The following is a 21,102-nucleotide window of genomic DNA, read 5'->3' as shown; positions in this document are numbered from 1 at the left end:
GATATTAATCATTAGGATGTGTTACTACACATCTAAGCAGTCACAAATTTCGGTGGTGCCTTATTACTTCAAGTGAAGATAGAGTCATACAGCACGGAAACTGACCCCTTGGTCCAACTCATCCATGCTGACCAAATTTCCTAAGCAAAACTAGTCTCATTTGCCCGGAAGGTTTGCATTTGGGACGGGTGACCATATCTCTCTAAACCTTTCCTACTCATATCTATCCAAATGTCTTTTAAATGTTAAAATCGATAGACTTAGTAAATTTATAGCAAAATGAAAAAGGATGTTCCCATATATGACTGATGTTTCAGGCAGTCAGGAGATGATTGGAAGTGATATCAATAAGATGATCAACACCCTTAGAATACACTCAAATTGGACCCATGGTAGTCAATCTGAGACTGTTCATGCATTCGCAATGAGAAAGTCTATAGCCTTAAAACTTGTCCTTAAACATTTAGACTCTGAGTTATAGAACACGTTTGCTGCACAGTAGAAAATGAACAGGACAGGAAGGGAGACGTCAGATCACACAAGGAGAATGTCAGGATGTGCAGAAGATAAAAACATCTGTTTTCTCCAAGTGATAACAGGATGCTCTAAGGCAATTAAGAACCTTTAAGAGCAATAGAGTGAGAGAACGTGAGCGCGAGCTATGGATTGAATGTTTTAAATTTGCTGTCTCTCTAACTAGTCAGATCTTAAGTCTTATTTAAATTTGAATCGCAACCCTGAAAGAAAGCATGTTTAATTTGAGACTAATAAATAATTTAAAATTTAACCTTACAGTAACATTTCAACCTCAGGTACAGACTAAATCTCTTAAGATAAAAAGCAAGAGTCTGCTCTTAGCTTAAAAATTATTCTAAATTTAACATCGAAGAGACAATCTGCGAGAGTGAAACTGGAAAATAGGAGCTTCACATAAAGGTCGGACTCGAGACCCGTGGGCCCACAAGGTCAGGTTATATCTTAATTGCTCTCTGTCTGCATCTTTGTGTGCTGCTTCCTCCACTTCACTCTCGGTACCCTGATGGAACCCTAAATGAGATTGCATTATGGGACTTCATGATGATTTTGAGTAACCATCGCTGATTACTAAGTGCAAACTCTGTAAAAGGTAATATTGATGAAGCTTTAACTTGCTGTTCTTACAGATCACGACTGCCCCACTGTCATTTCTAACTAGTCAGATCTTAAGTCTTATTTGAATCGCAACCCTGAAAGAAAGCATGTTTAATTTGAGACTAACAAATAATTTAAAATTAACCTCATGGTAACATTTCAGCCTTAGGTACAGAATGATTCTCTTCTTAAGATTAAAAGCAGGAGACTGCTCCTAGTTTAAAAATTATTCTAAGCTTAACAATCTGTCAGGAAGCCATTTTATGGTCAAAGCTTGCCCTCCTCGCTAAGAAGACAATTTGTAAAACAATGATATCTAACATGCGAATTGTGCAAGGTTATGTAATGACCTCTCCCACTTAGTTTAGACTGGTACTTCTTTATAATAGGAACTTATCTTGCCAACAGGCACCTGCTTGACTGGATCTGTTTTTCACACCTGATGTATGGCTAAGGGCCTGTAGGAGTGATCAGTTAAGTGCACACAGATCTGTCAATTAACATCTCTGCTTTACAAATTATTGCCTTTCTACTGTTGTTTGTATAATTAAGAACATGCAGTGTTTTTGTATAAAAGAAGCCTGTTTGTGACAGGAAAGAGTAGCCTACGAGGGCTTTTAAAGGAGGAGCTGGTACCCCACTCTCCTTGGTTTTAGATCCTTAGCTAGCGTAGCTTCTAGGTATCAGTGTTATGTTGCAATAGTGATGCTATTGGTAAATAAAGGGGAAGATTAAAATTAAATTAAACTGTAAAAGGATTTTATTCCAGACTACCAAAGAGTACAATCTCCAGGATGAACCAAGAGAGGCTCTCAAGTCTGAGTGCACAAGAGATTTCCTGGGCCGTCTCAAATTTGTACTTTAACAATTTGACACTGCTTGCAGGGCTCCAACAAGGTTTACATGTGAGTGAAACTGGAAAAGAGGAGCCTCACCTAAAAGGTCAGACTCAAGACCAATGGGTCCATAAGGTAAGGTTATACCTTAATTGCTCTCTGTCCACATCTTTGTGTGCTACTTCTCCTATTTCACTCCTACAGTACCCTGACGGAACTCTAAATGAGATTGTTTAATAGGTACTAAAAACAGAAGCTTGTGGGGTGAGAGTCCCCTGTAGAGCAGTAGTTTTGGGAAGGTTTAATGTAAATAGGATAAATATAGGTGCAACCCCAGATAAGATGGAGGACAAATGTCCCCTAACAGAAATGATAAGTCTGTATCCTAACTTTGAGAAACAATTAAGGAGAATATAAACTGCAGCTGCCCAACAGAATAAGGATTGGCCTCTAGGAAGCAATCATGATTTAAATCTACTCATTAAAGTTGAACAAGGGATTTGGGAAAAAAGGAAAGTAAGATGAAAGAAGCCATATCAGCGTGGAAAAAGGTAGCTAGAGAAAAATGGGAAAAATCCATGCAATCATCATGGAGACAAAGTTGTACTTTAACAGCAAGTCAACTGGAGATTAATTCTGTGACAAATAACTCACTTTCCAACCCCCCAAAACCATCTGCAAGGCACAAGTCAAGAGTGTGATGGAATACTTTCCACTAGCCTGAATGATTGCAGCTCCAACAACACTCAATAAACTTGACACCATCAGTGCTGGTTTGTCCTAAAGCAGCTCAACTGATTGCCATCATGTCTACAAACATCCACTCCCTGCACCGGTTGACCCTCAGTAATAGCAGTGTGTAATATTTACAAGGTGCACTGCAGAAATTCACAAATTTAGATACCACCTTCCAAACTCAAGACCACCACCATTGAGAAGGACGAGGAGAATATTTGGAAAGAGAGAAGATATGTGAACACCACCACTCGCATGTCCCACTCCAAGCCATTCCTTCAGCGCCACTGGCACATAGAGTGCGGCCGTTCAACAAGGCAGTGAAAGGTGGGCAATCATTCGCTGGGCTAACACTTCGAGATTTTCCGAGCTTCTCCATCACCACTGCAGGTACACTCCTTGAATTACATGAATCCCACATACGCGAACTCTCTTTCCCCACTCCGCCGTCCGTTAGAACACAGATTTAAATCCGAACAGCCAGGGCCAAACACACATGCGCGGGAGCGGGTGCCGCTGGGCATGCGCAGCAGAAACACACAAAATTCGCTTTGGACCGGCCGAAACGTTGTCACTGATCCCGCTGTGAAGAGTAACAGTGTCGGGAATGTGAAGTATTTCTTCTTGTTTGAAGTAAACCAGTCAGATGATAGTTTGGTTTCGGTTTGGCAGTCGGGGAATGCTTCCAGTTACTGCTGGATGAAAATTATTTTATTGTTTGAACCGCGTCAGTGCAGTTGAACAATTGGATTCTGTTCCAGTTTTATTGACGTAACGTCGACCCCGGGTTCTGTACATGGCTACTGTTCACAACTCCTACTAGACACCTTTTGTAAGTACTTAATTCGCTGTCATTCTCCGTGCAATTCCATGCACTTCAAACTTCCCCTAATGTTACACGTTTTTTCTTTATTATTCGTGGTGCACTTGGATCCCACGCGCCAAACAAGAACCTAATTTCCTTAATCGCCAAGCCTTCTCTGGAAGTTGGATCCAACATTTATTTATGGCAAATGAATGGATTTTAAGTTATCATCATTTTTCGAAAGATGTCAAAAGGTTTCGGCCCTTCGATAATCTGTGCAAGATGCAAGGATGTATGTATGTATGTATGTCTGCGTATTGACTTAAAGAAGGAAACTGATTCTCCTGTTTTACAGCATTGTTGACATTGTTTCAAATTACCGAGATTTCTTCAGTAACTTTCTTTCGCAAGATGACGGATAGTCAGCTGCGGATGTGGTGTCTATGACTGAACCTGTGAGAAATTCCAGGAAAAGCTCAGCAGAACTCTGTTCTGGGGAAGGGCGCCCGGCCCTGAAACGTTAACTCTTAATTTCTCTCCACAGATGCTGCCAGACCTCCTGAGCTTTTCCAGTAATTTCTGTTTTCGTTTCTCACAGATTAGTCTCTTTTATTTTTTGTTTTTGGTTCTGATCTCCAGCATCCGCAGTTCTTTCGGTTTTTAATTTCTTTTGGAAAGGTTAATTGGCATTGTTGTAGGTTGTTGTATTCGGTATTGTCACGTTTTGTCAAACCACAGTGTTTTTTAATCGTTAAGGTGATGGACTCCGGTTATCATAGCCAATGTCACCACTTTTTTAAAATTTTCGACATCAGCTTGTGCTTCCTAGGTGAGAGAAGAAATGTTTCAGGCTTTCATGTCATTTGTTACAATGCACGGAATCCTGCTGATTTATTAGTGGTTTCGTTCTGATTATACTTGGATATATAACCGTCAGGCAATTCTTAGTTACTATGATTCAGAATTGATGCTAGTAGGACAATAACAGAGCCTTGAAATAACTGAGTAAGTCAAGTTCTACTTATTGACTGCTGTTTTTGTTATGGCAGAGCAGTCACAGCAGAGAAATAGGCCATTTGAACTGTTGCCTGTGCTAGTTGTCTGTAAAGACAGTCTGACTTGTCTCACTGTTTTGTAAAGGATCATCAAAACTTGTAATCTTATCATTTATACCTATATTTAGAAATCAAATGATCCTGAATGCCTTTTAACCTACACACTCAGGTGCCTCTGTTCCTTTAATGTGTTCTTTTAGCTTTTCTTGCCTTTTCTGTCTCTGTGCCAAAATAAACCACTTCTCTCACTTACATGACAAGTTTTGTCTGTCATGTGCTTGCCCATTTTATGAGCTTCTTATATCTTTTGAAAGTCCATAATCCTCCTCCCTGTTAAGTATATTTCTGAGTTTGTGTCATCTAAAATATTAACATTGTGCCTTGTAAACCAAAATTCAAGTCAATAATAAACATCAGGAAGAACTGCATACTGACCCACATGAATCTCACCACATCCCATTTGGAAAATGCATTCAGCACGACTGTTTCCTGACCTTAAGTTTTGCATTTGCTGTCTCATTATTTTAATTCAACTTTGCTGACTTGTTTACATTGTGACATTTTAGAAAATGCCTTTTAGAAGTTTTTGTACACCACTTCCTTCATCCAGTTCTTGTTATCTCAAAACAAAAAAAAATCAAGTTGGTCAGGACTTTTTTTTCCACTAGTGTAGAAAGTTGAGAGGCAATCTTATAGAAGTTTAAGAAATTGAGAGAGGTATTGGTAGGGTGAATTGTGGTGTCTTTTCCTAGGATGAGGGCATTCAAAACTAGGGGGCATATTTTTAGATTGAGATGAGAGATATTTAACAAAGACATTAGGAGCAAATGTTTTACAAAGAGGGAGTGGTTTGCCCGTGGAATGAACTTCCTGGGGAAGTGGTGGATCTGGACACAATTGCAACATTTAAAAGACATTTGGATAAGTTCATGAGTAGGAAAGGTTTGAGGGATATGGGCCAAATGCAGGGAGATGGGGCTAGTTTAGTTTAGGAACATGATCATTGTGGACTAGTTGGACTGAAGGGTCTGTTTCCATGCTGGATGACTTTTTAAACTGAGAATAAAAACAACAATGCTGGAAAACAACTGATCTGGCAGCAGCTGTGGAAAGAGAAAAGCAGAGTTCAGATTTTAGGTCTCCAATTTTCCTTCAATAGTTAAATTTAAGTTGTCTTTAACATATTTATGCTGGCTTTCTTTAATTATTCCACATCTTTCTGTATGATGATTTTGTTCAGATTATTGTATCTAAAAGCTTTCCCAACACAAGTTAAACTGACTAGCGAGTAGTTGCTAGGTTTATATTTATACCCCTTTTTAAACCAAGAGTGTAACATTAACAATTCAACTTTATTTTATTTGTGGGGATTGCTAACTAGACCAGCATTTATTGCACATCACTAATTGCCAGAGAGAAGTGCTGAAAGTACCTTGTATTGCTGTAGCCCTTGTGTAGGTAAATTGTTATAATGTTGTTAGGAAGTGAGTTACAGAATTTGACCCAAGGAATAGAGATATACTGTAACTCAAAGTCAGGATGTTAAGTGGCTCAGAATGGAACTTGTAGGTTGCTTTGTTTCCCTGTAGCTGCTGCATCATTTGTCCCTGCCCTCTGGCATCACCTTTTGTATCCAAAGGTTACAGATCTCCACACTTCCCACTCTTGCTTATTTTAGCATCTAATCTGAACTAGAGTAGTTTTAAGTACAACTGGTCTTTTCTGTATCTACTCCTTATGGCAACATGAGCACAACAGAGAATGCTGGAACTTTGACATAAAAACAGAAAATACTGAAATTACTCAGCTTCAGTAGAGAAGTTGAATTAACATTTCAGATCTGTGATCTGTCTACTCGTTTGTATTATTAATCTGACATTGTAATAAAACACCCTTTCTCAGTTTTGTCTTACTTTTGTTCTCTTTTGTTATCCATTGAGCTCTTGTTTAGTTCCCTTCCCTTTTTCTTGTGGGAATGTACACAGTCTGCACTTGAACTAAACTCTCTCGAAAGGCATTGTCTAATGTATGGTTTGCAAGTCAAATCTTTGATTCCAGTTTATCTGCCAGATATATGTCCCTAATCTGAAATTTTCCCTTTTAATCATTCATTGCCCTTTTCCTAATCTAAAATTTAAGATCCTGTGATCACTGTTACTTGAATGTTCCTATACTGGAGGTATCTCCATTTGACCCACTTTTCCCAACACCAAACTAGCAAAACTAATTTCCTTGTTGGACAGAAATATACGTTCCATAAAGTTCTCCTTAGTTTGCTTCATAAATTGTTGCTCCTCTCAGCTGCACATTATTAACCCAGTCTGTATTAAGATAATTCAAGTCAGACATTAGTGAGGTCACTTTTGAAGAACTTTTGGATTTGAGTTATAAGCAGAGGTTGGATAGGCTGCACCTTCTTTCACCGCAACATAGGAGGTTGAGGGGTGACCTTATAAAGATTTACAAAATCATGAGGGGTATAGGTAAAGTGAATGGCAGGGGTCTTTTGCCAAGGGTGGCATTTCAAGACTACAGGGAATATTTGAGAGGGGAGAAATATTGAGAGGCAGTGTTTTTGAGAGTGGTTTGTGTGGAAAGAACTTCCAGAGGAAGTGGTGGATGTGGGTATAGTTCCAATGTTTAAGACATTTGGATAAGCACATGAATAAGTAGTGTTTGGAAGGATATGGGCCAAGTGCATGCAGGTGGGACTAGTTTAGGTTGGGATTATGGACAGTAAGCACTGGTTAGATTTTAGATTTAGGTTTTATTGTCACATATACTCAAGTATGAGCTCCAAAAGAAGTGTACTGTTGTCACCACACATTCTTAGGTACAGTATCTAGGTACATACTCTTAATTGCAGAAGTGGAAAAAGAAAGAAATAAGTTTAAAAAGTTTAGTACTATAGTCTTAGTATAAAATCAGAAAAATAAAGTTTATAAGCCAAACATTAAATGCTGGGTCAAGACCCACAAACATTGAAAGACTTCTTTGCTCTTGTACTCTAATCCCTTTCTAACAAAAACTGACAAGTCTTCAAGATTGCTTGCAAGTTCTGCATTTTATTTTTTGTTTCATGTACAAGGATGTCCAGTTCCACTGAATGCAAACTTTGCATATTCAAAACAAATCTACTTTCAATGTTTCCTGCCAAATTTGATAACTTCATACTTTGGCACATTGGATAATATGACAAATGTAATACACTCAGTTGATCTGTTGATACTTTACCTTTCTCCTTATTTTGAATCAGAGTCCTAAAGACGTAGCTAAAGACAGAAGCAGATCCTTCGGTCCAACTCGTCCAGCCGACCAGAATATTCCAACCCAATCTTGTCCAACCTGCCAACACCTGGCCCATGTCCCTCCATACCCTCCCTATTCATATACACATTCAAATGCCTTGTAAATGTTGCAATTGTACTAGCCTCCACCTAGTAGCTCCGTTAATAGCTCATTTCATACATATACCACTCTCTGCATGAAAGAGTTGCCCTTTCTCCTTTACATCTTTCCCCTCTCACCCTAAGCTTATTCCCTCTCATTCTGGACTCCCCCAACCCCAGGGAAGAGATGCCCCTCATAATTTTATAAAACTTCTATAAAGGTCACCTATCAGCCTCTGATGATCCAGGGAATACAGTCCCAGCCTATTCAACCTCTCCCTATAGCTCAAATCCTCCAATCCTGGCAACATCCTTGTAAATCTTTTCTGAACCCTTTCAAGTTTCACAACATCTTTCCGATAGGAAGGAGACCAGAATTGCATGCAACATTCCAACAGTGATCTAACCAACATCCTGTATATCTACAACATGACCTCCCAACTCATGTACTTAATACTCTGACTGATAAATGAAAGCATACCAAACACCACCTTCACTATCTTATCTACCTGCAACTCTACTTTCAAGGAGCTGTGAAACTGCAGTCCAAGGTCTCTTTGTACAACAACACTCCCTAAGACCTTACCATTAAGTATAAGTCCTGCTAAGATTTGTTTTCCCAAAATGCAGCACCTCGCATTTATCTGAATTAAACTCCATCTGCCACTTCTCAGCCCATTGGCCCATCTGATCAAGATCTTGTTGTAATCTGAGATAACCTTCTTTGCAAACTTGAATAGGTTAAACTCAGACCTCTCATTTAAGTCATTGGTAAAGATTGTATATAGTTTGGGCCTAATTCATGATCTTTGTGGTATTTAATTGGTTGCAGCCTGCCAATATGAAATGCCTTTTTTATCCCTTCACTTTTCAGTCTAATAGCTAATCCTTAATTGATTTAATGTATTTTCCTATCCTGGAGTACAGTCTAAATATTTGTTCCCTCTTAATTATCTTTTTAATTATATCTTCAGAAAACTCTTAACAGATTTGTCAAATGATCTTTCCCTTTCAGAAATCCATGTTGACTGTGCTTAAACATATAATGATTTTCTGAGACTTTTCAATTATCATATTATAAATCTGTGGAAGTTCAAAAGATCATCTGTGATGTCAGGGAAGGGGAGGAATATTCACATTGGGATTGAAAATTGCACCAACATTATCCATAGTAGAGTATTGTACAGTTTTTCTCGTGATGCATGCTTTCTTTTAGTCTAGCTATGACACTTGCTGTGACAAAAAGAGGGAGAGTGATGCATGATGCATGATCTCTGGATTCTGTCAATTTCAAATGAAGTTGTAAGTTGATTTATATAGAGTCATAGAAATGAACAGCATGGAAACAGACCCTTCAGTCCAACCTGTCCATGCCAACCAGATATCTCAAACCAATCTAGCCCCACCTGCCAGCACCCGGCCCATATCTCTCCAAACCTTTCCTATTCATATAGCCATCCGAATTAGATTAGATTAGATTAGATTAGATTACAGTGTGGAAACAGGCCCTTCGGCCCAACAAGTCCACACCGACCCGCCGAAGCGAAACCCACCCATACCCCGACATTTACCCCTTACCTAACACTATGGGCAATTTAGTATGGCCAATTCACCTGACCCTGCACATCTTTGGACTGTGGGAGGAAACCGGAGCACCCGGAGGAAACCCACGCAGACACGGGGAGAACGTGCAAACTCCACACAGTCAGTCGCCTGAGGCGGGAATTGAACCCGGGTCTCTGGCGCTGTGAGGCAGCAGTGCTAACCACTGTGCCACCGTGCCGCCCACAAATGCCTCTTAAATGTTGCAATTGTACCAGCCTCCACCACTTCCTGTGGCAGCTCATTCCATACACTTACCACCCTCTGTGTGAAAACGTTGCTGTGTAAGTCTCTTTTATATCTTTCCCTGTCACCCGAAACCTATGCCCTCTAGTTCTGGCCTCCCCGACCCCAGTAAAAAGACTTTGCCTATTTACCCTATCCATACCCCTCATAATTTTGTAAACCTCTATAGGGTCACCCCTCAGCCTCCGCTGCAGGGAAAACAGCCCCAGCCTGTTCAGCCTCTCCCTATAGCTCCAATCCTCCAACCCTGGCAACATCCTTGTAAATCTTTTCTGAACCCTTTCAAGTTTCACAACATCTTTCTGATAGGAAGGAGACCAGAATTGCATGCAATATTCCAACGATGGCCTAACCAATGTCCTGTACAGGCGCAACATGACCTCCCAACTCCTGTACTCAATACTCTGACCAATAAAGGAAAGCATACCAAATACCTCCTTCACTATTCTATCTACCCGTGACTCCACTTTCAAGGGGCTATGAACCTGCACTTCAAGGTTTCTTTGTTCAGCAACACTCCCTAGGACCTTACCATTAAGTGTATAAGTCCTGCTAAGATTTGCTTTCCCAAAATGCAGCACATTGCATTTATCTGAATTAAACTCCATCTGTCACTTAGTCCATTGGCCCAACTGACCAAGAACCTGTTGTAATCTGAGGTAACCCTTTTCACTGTCGACTACACCTCTAATTTTGGTGTCATTTGCAAACTTACTAACTATACCTCTTATGCTCGCATCCAAATCATTTATGTAAATTGCAAAATGTAGAGGACCCAGCACCGATCCTTGTGGCACTCCACTGGTCACAGGTCTCCAGTCTGAAAAACAACCCTCCACCACCACCGTCTGTCTTCTACCTTTGAGCCAGTTCTGTATCCAAGTGGCTAGTTCGCCCTGTATTCCATGAGATCTAACCTTGCTAATCAGTCTCCCATGGGGAACCTTGTTGAACGCCTTACTGAAGTCCATATAGATCACATCTACCGCTCTGCCCTCATCAATCCTCTTTGTTACTTCAAAAAACTCAATCAAGTTTGTGAGACATGCACAGAACCATGCTGACTATTCCTAATCAGTCCTTGCCTTTCGAAATACATGTGCATCCTGTCCCTCAGGATTACCTCCAACACCTAGCCCACCACCGACGTCAGGCTCACTTGTCTCTAGTTCCCTGGCACCATGTTAGCCAACCTCCAGTCTTCGGGCACCACACCTGTGACTATCGATGATACAAATATCTCGGCAAGAGGCCTCGCAATCACTTCTCTAGCTTCCCACAGAGTTCTCGGGTACACCCGATCATGTCCTGGTGATTTATCCACCTTTAACCATTTCAAGACATCCAGCACTTCCTCCTCTGTAATATGGACACTTTGCAAGATGTCACCATCTATTTCCCTACAGTCTATATCTTCCATATCCTTTTCCTCAGTAAATACTGATGCACAATATTCATTTAGTATCGCCCCCATTTCCTACGGCTCCACACAAAGGCCGCATTGCCGATCTTTGAGGGGCCCTATTCTGTCCCTAGTTACCCTTTTCTCCTTAATGTATTTGTAAAAACTCTTTGGATTCTCCTTAATTCTATTTGCCAATTCTATCTCATGTCCCTTTTTGCCCTCCTGATTCCCCTCTTAAGTATACTCCTACTTCCTATATACTCTTCTAAGGATTCACTCAATCTATCCTGTCTATACGTGACATATGCTTCCTCCTTTTTCTTAACCAAACCCTCAATTTCTTTAGTCATCCAGCATTCCCTATACCTACCAGCCTTTCCCTTCACCCTAACAGGAATATACTTTCTCTGGATTCTCATTATCTAATTTCTGAAGGCTTCCCATTTTCCAGCTATTCCTTTACCTGCGAACATCTGCCCCCAATCAGCTTTCGAAAATTCTTGCCTAATACCGTCAAAATTGGTCTTTCTCCAATTTAGAATTTCAACCTTTTAGATCTTGTCTATCCTTTTCCATCATTATTTTAAATCTAATAGAATTATGGTCACTGGCCCCAAAGTGCTCTCCCACTAACACCTCAATCACCTGACTTGCCTTATTTCCCATGAGTAGGTCAAGTTTTGCACCTTCTGTAGTAAGTACATCCACATACTGAATCAGCAAATTGTCTTGTACACACTTAACAAATTCCTCTCCATCTAAACCCTTAACACTATGGGAGTCTCAGTCTATGTTTGGAAAGCTAAAATCCCCTACCATAACACCCTATTATTCTTACAGATAGCTGAGATCTCCTTACAAATTTGTTTCTCAATTTCCCTCTGATTATTCGGGTGTCTGTAATACAATCCCAATAAGTGATCATTCTTTTCTTATTTCTCAGTTCCACCCAAATAATTTCCCTGGATGTATTTCCGGGAATATCCTCCCTCAGCACAGCTGTAATGCTATCCCTTATCAAAAGTGACACACGCACACACAACCTCCTCTTCTCTTGCCTCCCTTTCTATCCTTCCTGTAGCATTTGTATCCTGGAACATTAAGCTGTCAGTCCTGCGCATCCCTGAGCCATGTTTCTGTAATTGCTATGATATCCCATGCCCTGAGTTCATGTTCCTAACCATGCCCTGAGTTCATCTGCCATCCCTGTTAGGCCCCTCGCATTGAAATAAATGCAGTTTAATTTATTAGTCCTACCTTGTCCCTGCCTGCCCTGACTGTTTGACTCGCTTCTGTTCTCAACTGTACCAGTCTCAGATTGGCCTTTTTCCTCACTATCTCCCTGGGTCCCACCCACCCACCTTACTAGTTTAAATTCTCCCGAGCAGCTCTAGCAAATCTCCCTGCCAGTATATTAGTCCCCTTCCAATTTAGGTGCAATCTGTCCTTCGTGAACAGGTCACTTCTACCCCAAAAGAGATTCCAATGATCCAAAAGTGTGAATCCTTCCCCCATACACCAGCTCCTCAGCCATGCATTCATCTGCTCTATCCTCCTATTCCTGCCCTCACTCTCGTAGCACTGGGAGTAATACAGATATTACTACTCTCGAGGACCTCCTTTTTAGATTTCTGCCTAACGTTCTGTAATCTCCCTTCAAAATCTCAACCTTTTCCCTTCCTATGACGTTGGTTCCAATGTGAACAATGACCTCTTGCTGGCCCCTCTCCCCCGTGAGAACATTCTTCTCCCTCTCTGAGACATCATTGATCTTGGCACCAGGGAAGCAACACACCATTCTGCTTTTTCGCTGCTGGACACTGAAACGTCTGTCTGTACCTTGAACTAGAGACTCTCCTAACACAATTGATCTCTTGGAACCCGACGTACCCCTCGTTGCATTTGAGCCAATCTCAATACGAGAAACCTGGCTGTTTGTTCCCCAGAGAATCCATCAATCCCTACATTTTCCAAAACAGCATACTTGTTTGAAATGGTATAGCCACAAAAGACTCCTGCACTAGCTGCCTACCTCTCTTACCTTTCCTGGAGTTAACCCATCTATGTGACTGTATCTGAGACTTTCCCCCCTTACTATAACTGGCATCCATCACATACTGTTGCTGTTGCAAATTCCTCATTGCTTCTAACTGTCTCGCCGATCGATCCATTCGATCTGATAAGATTCGCATCCAACAGCACTTATGGCAGAAATAATCTGCAGTAACCCTTAAACTCTCTTTAAAGTCCCACATCTGACAAGAAGTGCATATCACTGTATTAAAGGCCATTTTTGCTCCTTTACAATCTACAGACCCAGGAACTAACACTGTCTTATTCCTCTACAAACACTGCCCCAGGTTAAATGAATATATATGGATTATATTTTAAGTTTAATCAAGAGACATATCTCCAAAAACTTATCAAGAAAGAACCTACTCTACTCACTACTGCAGATTCTCTGTAGGCCATACCTAAAACAACAACATTATTGCCATGTGTATGTAATTACAGTGAAAAGCTTTGTTTACAAGCAGTGCACATCCAGTGAAAAAAATCTTAGAGGCATAGCGGTTACATCGCACAGGGCATGTGCTAGGCAAGATCAACATTATTTGAAGTTAGAAAGTCCATTCATCAGTCTAGTAATGGCTGGGAGGACGCTAGTGTGTGTTCAAGCTTCTGTATCTTCTGCCTGACAGAAAGGTGTAGGTGAGCATTACCTTCATGCATTGGGTCTTTGATGTTGGCAGCCTTTCCGCAGCAGCGATCCATGTAAATGAAGTCCACGGATGGAAGGTTGGCTTCCATGATGGTCTGGATTGTGCACACAACTTTCTGCAATTTCTTATGGTCCTGGGCAGAGCAGTTGCCAGACCAGGCGCGCGCGCACACGCACACACTTTCCAAGGAGTATCTGTAAAAGTTGGTGAGGGTCCCAATGGATTTCCTGAGCCACCTTGTGCCATCTTGACCATTGCATACACATGGAATTTGAGGAGTCTGGATTTTGGCATATTTTATTTCCCAGCTCATGCATGTTACCTGTTAATCTTAAAAATCTGAAATTGAACTTGATCAGTAGCATAATTTTCAGGCATATAATTGTACAACATATGCTGGAGCAATAGTATAAACATAACTGCATGGCTTTTGTGTTTATTTTGCTTAGATTAAAGAAGTAAAACTTTTCATATGTAGAAAAAATTACATTCATCACAGCTGTTGGGTAATAGAGTCATAAACATGTACAGCATGGAAACAGACCCTTCGGTCCAACCTGTCCATGCCGACCAGATATCCCAACCCAATCTAGCACCAGCCTCCACCACATCCTCTGGCAGCTCATTCCATACACATAACACCCTCTGCGTGAAAAAGTTGTCCCTTAGGCCCCTTTTATATCTTTCCCCTCTCACCCTAAACCTGTGCCCTCCAGTTCTGGATTCCCCGACTTTGTCTATTTATCCTATCCATATTATATATTTTAATAAAACTTGTATGATGTTTAAACTATCAGTGACAGATTGTCAAAGATGTTGAATAATATTCAGAAAACTACAAGTAAGGTTTTAATGTTCAACGTTTCCATCCAGTTTAACTCTCCAACTAAAGAGAAGACCAGGCAATCATGGCTGATGTCCTACCTAACGCAATATTGGAAATTTGTGTTGTTGTTGGAGCATCTGATGAAAAACTGAAGGAAACATGCCAGGTAAGTTTCTTTGTTTAAAAAGATCAAAGGATCCAGGTTCTAGATTAGAACATCAAAGCCCCTCTCTAACTATTAAGTTTACTTTTACTGTTAAGATGTTTACACTTGAGTTGCTCAGCTCCTTCTAGAGAACATAGAAACGTACAGAACAGGCCCTTTGGCCCACAATGTTGTGCCGAGGTTTAATCCTAATGTAAAAAATAATAACTTAACCTACGCACTCCTCAACTCACTGCTGTCCATGTGCATGTCCAGCAGTCGCTTAACTGTCCCTAATGACTTTGCTTCCACCACCACCACCACCACTGGCAACACATTCCATGCATTCACAACTCTCTGCATAAAGAACCTACCTCTGACGTCTCCTCTATACCTTTCCCCTAATATCTTAAAACTATGACCCCTCGTACCCGTCAATCCTGCCCTGGGGAAAAGTCTCTGGCTATTGACTCTATCTATTCCTCTCATTATCTTGTATACCTCGATTAGGTCTCCTCTCTCCCTCCTTCTCTTCAGAGAGAAAAGTCCAAGTTTTTTCAACCTCTCTTCATAAGGCAAGCCCTCCAGTCCAGGCAGCATCCAGGTAAACCTTCTTTGCACCCTCTCCAAAGCCTCTGTATCTTTCCTATAGTAGGGCAACCAGAACTGGACACAATATTCCAAGTGTGGTCTCACCAGGGACTTGTAGAGCTGTAGCAAAACCTCACAGCTCTTAAACTCGATCCCCCTGTTAATGAAAGCCAAAACACCATATGCTTTCTTAACAATCCTATCCACGTGGGTGGCAACTTTGAGAAATCTATGTACTTGCTCACCCAGATCCCTCTGTTCCGTCACACTATCAAGAATCCTGTCTTTAATCCTATATTCAGCATTCGAGTTCGACCTTCCAAAATGCATCACTTCGCATTTATCTGGGTTGAACTCCATCTGCCATTTCTCAGCCCAGCTCTGCATCCTGTCTATGTCGCGCTGCAGCCTGCAATAGCCCTTGATACTATCGACACCTCCAACCTTTGTGTCATCTGCAAATTTATTAACCCACCCCTCAACCTTCTCGTCCAAATCATTTATAAAAACTACAAAGAACAGAGGCCCAAGAACAGAGCCCTGCGGGACCCCACTCAACGCTGACCTCCAGGCAGAATACTTTCCATCTACAACCACACTCTGCCTTCTGTCAGCCAACAAATTCTGAATCCAGATAGCCAAATCTCCCTGTATCCCATACTTCCTGACTTTATGAACGAGCCTACCATGGGGAACCTTATCAAATGCCTTGCAGAAGTCCATATGCACCACATCCACTGCTCGACCTTCATCGACCTGTCTTGTCACCTCCTCGAAGAACTTAATAAGATTTGTGAGGCATGATCTGCCCCTCACAAAGCCATGCTGACTGCCTTTAATCATGCAATGCTTTGCCAAATAGTCATAGATCCTATCCCTCAGAATTCTTTCCAAAACTTTGCTGACCACAGATGTAAGACTGACTGGTCTATAATTGCCAGGGATTTCCCTATTACCCTTGAAAAGAGGAATAACATTCACCTCCTTCCAATCCTCTGGTACGACTCCCGTGGAGAGTGAGGAGGCAAAGATCTTCGCCAGTGGCTTGGCAACCTCTTTTTTCACTTCCCAGAGCAGCCAAGGATAAATCTGGTCTGTCCCTGGGGACTTAACAATCTTCATGTTTTCCAAAATTTCCAGCACACAAATAGAATTAAGGAGAATCCAAAGGGTTTTTACAAATACATTAAGGACAAAAGGGTAACTAGGGAGAGAATAGGGCCCCTCAAAGATCAGCAAGGCGGCCTTTGTGTGGAGCCACAGAAAATGGGGGAGATACTAAATAAATATTGTGCATCAGTATTTACTGAGGAAAAGGATATGGAAGATATAGACTGTAGGGAAATAGATGGTGACATCTTGCAAAATGTCCATATTACAGAGGAGGAAGTGCTGGATGTCATGAAATGGTTAAAGGTGGATAAATCCCCAGAACCTGATCCGGTGTACCCGAGAAATGTGGGAAGCTAGAGAAGTGATTGCGAGGTCTCTTGCTGAGATATTTGTATCATCGATAGTCACAGGTGTGGTGCCCGAAGACTGGAGGTTGGCAAACGTGGTGCCACTGTTTAAGAAGGGTGGGAAAGACAAGCAGGAAACTATACCCTGACCTCAGTGGTGGGCAAGTTGTTGGAGGTAATCCTGAGGGACAGGATGCACATGTATTTGGAAAGGCAAGGACTGTTTAGGGATAGTCAGCATGGCTTTGTGCGTGAGAAATCATGTCTCTCAAACTTGATTGAGTTTTTTGAAGAAGTAACAAAGAGGATTGATGAGGGCAGAGCAGTAGATATGATCTATATGGACTTCAGTAAGGCATTTGACAAGGTTCCCCATGAGAGACTGATTAGCAAGGTTAGATCTCATGGAATACAGGGAGAACTAGCCATTTGGATACAGAACTGGCTCAAAGGTAGAAGACAGAAGGTGGTGGTGGGGGGTTGTTTTTCAGACTGGAGGCCTGTGACCAGTGGAGTGCCACAAGGATCGGTGCTGGGCCCTCTACTTTTTGTCATTTACATAAATGATTTGGATGCGAGCACAAGAGGTACAGTTAGTAAGTTTGCAGATGACACCAAAATTGGAGGTGTTGTGGACAGCGAAAAGGGTTACCTCAGATTAACAACAGAATCTGGACCAGATGGGCCAATGGGCTGAGAAGTGGCAGATGGAGTTTAATTCAGATAAATGCGAGGTGCTGCATTTTGGGAAAGCAAATCTTAGCAGGACTTATACACTTAATGATAAGGTCCTAGGGAGTGTTGCTGAACAAAGAAACCTTGGAGTGCAGATTCATAGCTCCCTTGAAAGTGGAGTCGCAGGTAGATAGGATAGTGAAGAAGGCATTTGGTATGCTTTCCTTTATTGGTCAGGATTTGGAGATGCTGGTTTTGGACTGGTGTGTTAGTCCAAACAGGTCCAACAGGTTTAATTGGAGGCACACTAACTATAATCTGGTGTTGTGTGATTTTTAACTTTATTGGTCAGAGTATTGAGTACAGGAGTTGGGAGGTCATGTTGTGACTGTACAGGACATTGGTTAGGCCACTGTTGGAATATTGCGTGCAATTCTGGTCTCCTTCCTATCAGAAAGATGTTGTGAAACTTGAAAGGGTTCAGAAAAGATTTACAAGGATGTTGCCAGGGTTGGAGGATTTGAGCCATGGGAAGAGGCTGAACAGGATGGGGCTGTTTTCCCTGGAGCATCGGAGGCTGAGGGGTGACCTTATAGAGGTTTACAAAATTATGAGGGGCATGGATAGGATAAATAGACACAGTCTTTTCACTGGGGTCGGGGAGTCCAGAACTAGAGGGCATAGGTTTAGAGTGAAAGGGGAAAGATATAAAAGAGACCTACAGTGCAACTTTTTCACGCAGAGGGTGATACGTGTATGGAATGAGCTACGAGAGGAAGTGGTGGAGGCTGGTACAATTGCAGTATTTAAGAGGCATCTGGATGGGTATACGAATAGGAAGGGTTTGGAGGGATATGGGCCGGGTGCTGGCAGGTGGGGCTAGATTGGGTTGGGATATCTGGTCGGCTTGGACAGGTTGGACCGAAGGGTCTGTTTACATGCTGTACATTTCTATGACTCTATGACATCAACTTTCTCAAGCCTGTATCCCAGCTCCTCATAGTTCTCATTCACAACGAGGTCCCTTTCCTCAGAGAAAATTGAAGCAAAATACTCATTTTGGGCTTCCCCTATCTGCTCAGACTGCACGCACAAGTTCCCTATGCTATCCTTGATCGGCACTACCTTCTCCCTGAACATTCTCTTATTCCTCACGCATGTGTAAAATGCCTTTGGGTTCTCCCTAATCCTATTTGCCAAGCCTTTTTCGTGACCCCCACCGGCGCTCCTCAGTCCATTTTTGACTCCTTTCTAGCAAGCCTGTAATCCTCTAAAGCTGTGCTAGATCCTTGCTTCCTCCACCTTATGTAAGCTGCCTTCTTCGTTTTGATGAGAAGCTCCTCTGTTCTCGTCATCCAAGGTTTCTTAATCTTACCCCTTCTTACCTGTCTCAGAGGAATAGATGCGTGCATCACTCGCAGCAACTGCTCCTTAAACAGTCTCTTGAATCATCTTTTTTTTATGCTCTTTTATTTCATCTAACACTGCTTCTTGGTGTGGTAATTGAGTACTCAAAATTTATTAACAAATGTATTTTTTCTCAATATTCCTGTTTAACCAGTTCATATTCACTACACCATATATTGATTGATTTTCTTCTTATCTGTCTGTGAGCTATGACACAGATCCATTACAGCCCAGCAGGGGATATTTTAGTCCATCCCAAAAGGGTCCTCAGGTATCCTAAATCCCTTTCTTTCCCGTAATTCTTCTTTAGTTAACGTAATTATCTGATTCCATTTTTGTTTGAAGCCCTTGAATTTGACACCTGTTTCCATCACACTCTAGTGCAGTCCATTCAATTATCATAGAATCCCTACAGTATGGAAGCAGGCCATTTGGACCATCAAGTCCACATTGACCCTCCAAAGATCATCCCATCGAAACCCATACCTCTTTCACCCTATCCCAACCCTGTGACACTGCATTTCCAATGGCTAGCCTGCACATCCCTGGACACTATGGGCAATTTAGCATGGCCGATCCACGAAATCAGTATCTCTTTGTACTGTGGGAGGAAACGAGCACCTGGAGAAAGCCCATGTAGATGCTGGGAGAACGTGCAAACTCCACACAGTTTGCACACAGCCTGAGGGTGGAATTAAACCCAGGTCCCAGGCACTATGAGGCAGCATTGAGCCACTCTGACACCCTCATTATGACTCATCCTTGAAAGATTTCCTTGTTTCATGTGTTCAACTTGTTGTTTTGCTATTTTCTAGATTTTATTCTCTGATTCTTGACTTTCACTGATTTCCCCCAATACGGTATCCAGACTCTTGTGAGATATTGTGTTATGAGATTCTTTTATTAAGTACAGGTACAATTTCTAACTTATTTAAAGTGTACAGGCCTAGTTTTTTTAAACTAACAATTACTCATTTAAAAGCCAAAAGGACTCATACTTCCTAATTATGCAAGCAGACCAGACATACACTCTTAGTCCCATCAGAAGTAGCAGCCAGCATTTAGAACGTTTTAACCCATCTCCTGTCCCAGGATAGAAGCCTTTCAACCTTTGTGTCCTATAGGTAACAAAATGGACACCATAGTCATGGAATTTTACTATATGTAAGAAATATGTATAAAGGGGCTGTTTGTAAGAACTGTATTTCAGGATTCTATTGCCATCTCGAACCTGTGCTGTGACTGCTGAATAAAAGAGGCTATTTTCACCACTCACTGACTCTGATTGTTATTTGAATATGATCCCACAACGAGGCGTAGTCAGGTTGGGGACACCATCTAAACTGACTAGTCACTGATAGTTCTTTGAGGGTAAGAAGCTTCCTTCTTAGAGTTGTGGTCTAGTCCCTGAATGCAATCCCGAACCTTTTGTGAGTTGGCTATTTTATTTTGAATTACCCACGTCTCAACCTAAGATTGGCTGATATAGTCCAGGGCAGGGAATTACCCACAGCAGGAAATTGCCCACGATGCATGAATTAGGGTTATAATAGTGACCCTGGGAATCTGCCTATGTGTCCAGAGGCAGGCCAGCCCTCCTGACATAATTGAGGATGAAATGCTGCGGCAGTTGCAGAATTACCTTGAGGTACAATTCTCATTAGGGAAGACTCTAACCTAAATTGGGCAAAAGTATAATATGCCCCAAGGACAGTGGAGCTGAAAATGTGTTGCTGGAAAAGCGCAGCACGTCAGGCAGCATCCAAGGGGCAGGAGAATTGATGTTTCGGGGCATGAGCCCTTCTTCAGGAAGTTCCTGAAGAAGGGCTCATGTCCGAAACGTCGATTCTCCTACTCCTTGGATGCTGCCTGACCTGCTGCGCTTTTCCAGCAACACATTTTCAGCTCTGATCTCCAGCATCTGCAGTCCTCACTTTCTCTCCAAGGACAGTGGACCCTTGATGACATGAGACCGGTTTGGGGACCGAAAAATAAAGACAGAATTAAATGGCCCCTTCCATTAATGGGACAAATTTGCCAGGGAAGTGAAGTCCTGTCCCAATTAGCCCAT

The 21,102-nt window shown here is 41.7% G+C and overlaps 1 protein-coding gene across 5 annotated transcripts in view; it reads left to right on the top strand.

Annotated features, from left to right (window-relative positions):
* Nucleotides 1-3,268: 3,268 nt before the first annotated feature.
* Nucleotides 3,269-21,102, top strand: part of dennd3a (DENN/MADD domain containing 3a) — a 105,905-nt gene continuing 88,071 nt past the window's right edge. For 4 of the 5 annotated variants that reach the window (XR_015757047.1, XM_087986650.1, XM_087986647.1 and 1 more), the window contains exons 1-2: nucleotides 3,269-3,534; nucleotides 14,801-14,919. Coding sequence is in view for 4 of the 5 variants with exons in the window: in XM_087986650.1 (XP_087842776.1) it covers nucleotides 14,836-14,919 (84 nt within the window). In the remaining variant the exon portion in view is untranslated. Of the gene's footprint in view, nucleotides 3,800-14,800; nucleotides 14,920-21,102 lie in introns of all 5 variants that reach the window. The other variant, XM_087986649.1, reaches the window with a different exon arrangement.

The sequence above is a fragment of the Chiloscyllium plagiosum genome, unplaced genomic scaffold, assembly GCF_037043375.1.
Source record: "Chiloscyllium plagiosum isolate Xiang-an unplaced genomic scaffold, Cpla_swu_hap1 HiC_scaffold_4, whole genome shotgun sequence".
NCBI lineage: Eukaryota > Metazoa > Chordata > Chondrichthyes > Orectolobiformes > Hemiscylliidae > Chiloscyllium > Chiloscyllium plagiosum.
This window is presented reverse-complemented; position numbering and strand designations above follow the sequence as displayed.